Source organism: Haematobia irritans, chromosome 1 (genome assembly GCF_050003625.1).
Source record: "Haematobia irritans isolate KBUSLIRL chromosome 1, ASM5000362v1, whole genome shotgun sequence".
Lineage (NCBI taxonomy): Eukaryota > Metazoa > Arthropoda > Insecta > Diptera > Muscidae > Haematobia > Haematobia irritans.
Window position 1 is genome coordinate 162443311 of NC_134397.1, and position 5774 is coordinate 162449084.

A 5774-nucleotide genomic window follows, 5' to 3' on the forward strand; every position below is an offset into this window, starting at 1 on the left:
CCATTATATGCAGTGAGTAATTGCCGTCGGCAAAAGAGTCTAGAGTTGTGTAATAGCTGTCAAGTGCTCCGATCTATAGCCGAAAAAGGAAATTTACATTTGTATCGAATTCGCATAATATAATTGTTAAAAATGGTCAAAAGTTCAAAAGAACTTTCTAAATCGCGAGATAGTTTATTTAATTCTTTAAGTCGCAACGGAACTTATGTTTTTAAAAATAATGCGTCTATGACAGTGTCGGAACTAGAGACACGCCTAGGGTTGATAGAATCCGTCTTTACTCAATTATGTAATATCCAGGCATCAATTGAACAGGAAACGGGTGACGAAAGTGAGTTCGATAAGCGACAGCGCTTTGAAGACCTGTATTGCGAAATAAAATCTAAAATTTTATCGACTATATCACAAAAGCAAAAAAGTTCAGGCACTCAGGAGTCATCGGTATTTAACCAAACACTAAACTCGTCGGGTTCAGTTACCAAGCCATCGTCAAATCTTCCTAAACTTAAATTACCGGTATTTTCAGGAAAATACACTGAATGGACCAATTGGTTCAACACGTTCAATTCGATAGTCGATTCAGATACCGACTTAGATGATTTATCAAAATTCGTCCACCTTAGGTCGTGCCTGGGTTCTGTTCCATTAGGAACGATTGAGTTCTTAGAACTTACTGGAGCAAATTATTCCAGGGCCATGAATTTACTAAAAAAGAGATTCGAAAATAAGTCGGTTATATTTCAATCTCATGTTAAAGAATTGTTTGAATTAGAACGTATCTCTCGGCCATCTTCTGAATCTCTCCGTCGTTTAATAGATGTAATAAATTCTCATTTACACTCGCTAGAAAGCTTAGGCTCCGTCGAGGAGTTAAAGGAGGTAATGATATTTTATTTAGCTCGACTGAAACTTGATGAAGATACCCTAATGAAATGGCATGAATATACGAACGTGGGGGAATTGCCTTCATGGGGCCGTCTTGAGGCATTCCTCACGTCTAGATGTTTGTCTTTGGAAAATAGTGAGGTAAATTCCGGAAGAGTGGTGGAGAATTCATTTAAGCGTAACGATGACAGACGGAATGGACGAAAGGTTAGAGCCAAGGTTTTGACTGCCTCAATGAGTGTTTCTGATACTATGTGTCCAAGTTGTAGTAAAGGCCATTCAATTATGCAATGTCCCATATTTCTGAACCTATCACCGAGTCAGAAATATTTTGAAGCCAAAAAATATTCTCTGTGTATTTTGTGCCTATGCCATAGGCACCCAGTTCGTGATTGCAAGGCTGAAAAATGCGAAAAGTGTTCAAAGCCGCATCACACTATGCTGCACAGAGAAAATTCCAAGGTATCAGTTCCTAGAACTCCGGTCGATAATAGGGGAGAGGTTGGCAAAGGTAGTAATAATGCAGCTTTATACAGTTCCATGTTACAAGTGTCTACTGCGAACTTTTTGGCCACCGCTTTGGTTTTGGTCAAAGACGCTTCTGGAGGTTTTCATGAAACCAGATGCGTTTTAGATTCTGGGAGCCAATTGAATTTTATAACTGCGGGCCTTGCAGATCGATTAGGACTACCATGCATTGAGTCGTTTGCCAAAATAAGTGGTATAGGAAATTTGAGCAGTGAAATCAGTAAAAAGGTCTCTACGCAAATAAAATCTAGGACTTCAGAGTTCACTTGTAATTTGGAAATGCACGTAATTCCAGAAATAACGAATTACTCTGGAAATAGTTTAGTTGATATCAGTTCATGGAATTTACCAAGGAACATCAAACTTGCCGATCCCTTTTTCAATAAAAATCGTAAAATAGAAATATTAGTAGGAATTGGACTGTTTTTCAAGTTATTGTCTGTAGGCCAGATTAGATTGGCTGAAAATCTTCCGCTCCTTCAAAAGTCTTTATTGGGCTGGATAGTTGTTGGGGAGTGCAGTGGCCAATCAATGAACTCGTTGATTGTGGCTTCCAATTCGAAATATGACAATGAATGCAAGCTTAAGGATTTAGTAGAACGATTTTGGAAATGTGAAGATGTTGCCCTGGGCACCGAACATTCACTAACACCCGACGAACAGAGATGTGAAAATATTTTTACTGCTACTGTCACACGCTCGGATAGTGGTCGGTTCATTGTTCGGTTGCCTTTTCGGAGTGAACATTGCACACTCGGTAGTTCCTACAATATCGCCCTGAAAAGGTTTCTAAATTTGGAACGAAAACTGTATGGCAACCCTGTTCTACAAGATGAATATATTAAATTCATTGAGGAATATAAGTCAATGGGTCATTTGGAAGTTATAAATGTAAATTGCGATATAGGGTCTGTGAGGTATTTTATGCCACATCATCCTGTTATTCGGCTTGATAGTACAACTACTAAATTACGCGTTGTATTTGATGCCTCTTGTAAGACGGATAACGGTTTCTCGCTGAATGATCAGCTGCTCGTTGGTTCTCGTTTGCAACCTGACTTGTTTGATATCTTACTACGTTTTCGTTCTTATAGATATGCCTTAACGGCAGATATTGCAAAAATGTTCAGACAAATTCGAGTTCATGACGACGATTGTCTCTACCAGTGCATATTATGGCGTTCTAACAAGGCGGAAACTGTTAGAGTTTTGAAATTAAAGACCGTTACTTATGGTACTAGTTGTGCTCCATTTCTATCCGTCCGATGCATGAAATATTTGGCCGACATGTATTCCGAAACGTATGAGCTCGGAAGTAGAGCTATTCATAATAACTTTTATATGGATGATATGTTAGCTGGGGCTAATTCCAAAGATGAGTTGCGTCGCCTGAAATTGGAAGTGTTGAAAATACTCAATTATGGTGAATTCGAACTGCATAAATGGAGATCGAATTGTTCGGAATTTAACTCAACCCGAGATACGCTCTCGATAAAAACCGAAGATTGTGCTAAGACCCTGGGTATTTTGTGGGATTCCAGAGATGACGTTTTCGGTTTTTCATATGTCGATTTGAAGGGGACAAAATGTACAAAGCGAACAGTTCTATCTGAGGTTGCACGTCTTTTTGATCCTCTGGGTCTAATTAACCCTGTGGTAGTTTTAGGTAAGATCTTCTTACAACAACTATGGCTATTGAAGTTGAGTTGGGATGAGTCTTTGCCCCAGGAGCTGGCGACTCAGTGGGCAAAATTTAGACATGAACTTGTGTTATTGAGAGATCTGAAATTTCCCAGAACTTTCTGGACAGAACATGATTTTGTTTCCTTGGAACTACATGGCTTCTCGGATGCCTCCATGAGGGCATATGGAGCGGTCATATATACCCGCATCATCGATAGGGATGGAAATGCTCATGTGCAGTTACTTACGGCAAAATCTCGTGTCGCTCCTCTTAAATCCGTATCACTACCCCGGTTGGAGCTAGAGGGAGCTTTGTTATTGGCCAGAGTAATGAATCGGGTAATGGAAAGTATACAGTTAGATGTTGCTGACACCTATTATTGGACCGATTCAACACTAGTCCTTCAATGGCTAGCTTCTCATCCTTCCAGATGGTCAACTTTTATAGCGAATCGAACCGCTAAAATTCATGGTTTATCTCGAGTCACTAATTGGTATAAGGTAGACGGGAAACAGAATCCTGCCGATATTGTATCCCGTGGGATGTATCCGTCTGAGCTAGGGTCGTCTCAACTCTGGTTGAATGGACCCAAATTTTTATTAGACCCCGAGGATAATTGGCCAAGGCTTCGAAAAGAGATATACGGTAATATTGAGGAATTGGAGGAACGTAAAGGAGAATTCAGTCTGATAGTTGGTAATGTGGGGAACACTATAACTGATCTGGTTTCTTCCTGCAAATATTGTAATAATTTTCCCAAATTGCAAAGAGTGTTTGGGTTTATTTATCGATGGCGCATGAGGTCGAAATGCAAGTCTAAATCATATTTAACTGTACCAGAATTGGTTGGAGGTCTTAATTATATTTTATTTAATATTCAAGAGGTATGCTTCGGTGCAGAAAAAAGAAATCTAAGGTTAAATAAAAATGTTAAATCTGCTACTATACAGCGGCTTAATCCGTTTATGGATGATTCTACGATTCAATTAATGAGAGTTGGTGGACGACTAACAAAGTCAGAGTTTCCATATGAAACAAAACATCCCATTCTTTTGCCCGGGAATCATGAGGTAGTGACTTCGTTAGTCGACCACATCCATAGACTCAACTTACATGTAGGTGCTGTCGCATTATCGGCTTTCGTACGACAAAGGTTTTGGATTATCAATATTAGAAAAATTGCACGAAAGGTTGTTAGAAAATGTATGCGTTGTTTTAAAGCTAATCCAAAACCATTAGTTCAAATGATGGGGGATTTACCTTCGAATAGAGTAAAGGGAAATTCGCGTCCTTTTGAACATGCCGGGGTAGATTTCGCCGGTCCTATTACCGTTCATTATAAAATTAGAGGTAAAAGGCCATATAAGGCGTATATAGCCGTTTTTGTTTGTTTCCTCACTAAGGCTTGCCATATAGAGGTGGTTTCGGATCTAAGCACTGATTCATTTATTGCATCACTTAAGCGCTTTTTTGCTCGACGTGGACTAAGCTCACATCTATATTGCGATAACGCCACCAACTTTGTTGGTGCATCCCGAAGAATTGGTTGTAGCATGTTCACCAATCAAGAGAAGGACGACATTGAGAAAGAATGTGGAAAGAGAAGCGTACAGTTTCATTTTATACCACCTCGCACTCCACATTTCGGTGGCTTGTGGGAAAGTGCTGTTAAGATCGCAAAACAGTTATTAGTGCGCCACTGCAACTCTGCTTCCTTGACATATGAAGAACTCAACACAGTTGTAGTTCAAATAGAAGCTGTAATGAACTCGAGGCCACTGTGTCCGATATCTTCTGATGCCAATGATCTAGAAGCACTAACGCCGGGCCATTTTTTGATAGGCCGACCACTAAATGCATTATCTGAAGACATAGATGACCAAGAATTGAGCGTCACACACCACAATAGATGGAAGCGAATTCAAGCGGTTCAAGCAATGTTCTGGCGAAGATGGTCGAAGGAATACATTACATTGATGCAAGAGAGAATGAAGTGGAATAAAGCCACGAAGAATATTGAAATTGGAACTCTAGCTATTATATCGGAAGACAACATTGCTCCTTACAATTGGTTGCTGGGACGAGTCATAGAAATTCACAGTGGGACTGACGGACTAGTTCGTGTAGCGACACTTCAAACTAAATCTGGATTGCTGAAACGAAGTATCCATCGCCTTTGTCCTTTACCCCTCGATTAGGCCGCTGTAGCTCTATGAAGTTGTAAGGAGCTTACAAGGGGGGACTATGTTGCGGCCTTTTTATTAATTTTTCATTATTGTAACTATTGAATTCTCTGTATTTAAATGAATTGTCTACACTGTCTTTGCATACATTTATTCTCATTAAAAACATAAAGTTATCAACGATCAAAAGCAAATGCAAACGCAATAATAACTAGGGATATATGAACTAATGAGAGCAAAACCAATAGACGAAAAGAAATGCGAATAAAATACTGGTTTTTTGCGCGCATTACTGCATTGAACATTTGTTTTTGGATTGACATGGTTTGAATATACAAAGAATTGAATATACAAAGGATTGCTTACCATCATAAAAAGAAACGGTACACATCATAAAGTAAAATGAAATGAATGTAACTTATTTGATAGCGAAGAAATTGAAATAAAGTCAGTCTTACATTGAACAGCTCAGTATATACCAACTCAAGTCTTTA

At 39.2% G+C, this 5774-nt stretch overlaps 1 protein-coding gene across 1 annotated transcript; it reads left to right on the forward strand.

The window, feature by feature from the left end:
- Positions 1-228: 228 nt before the first annotated feature.
- Positions 229-5295, forward strand: LOC142232945 (uncharacterized). Its single transcript, XM_075303674.1, has one exon. It carries the CDS (start codon positions 229-231, stop codon positions 5293-5295), a length of 5067 nt encoding a protein of 1688 aa, XP_075159789.1.
- The last annotated feature ends 479 nt before the right edge of the window (positions 5296-5774 follow it).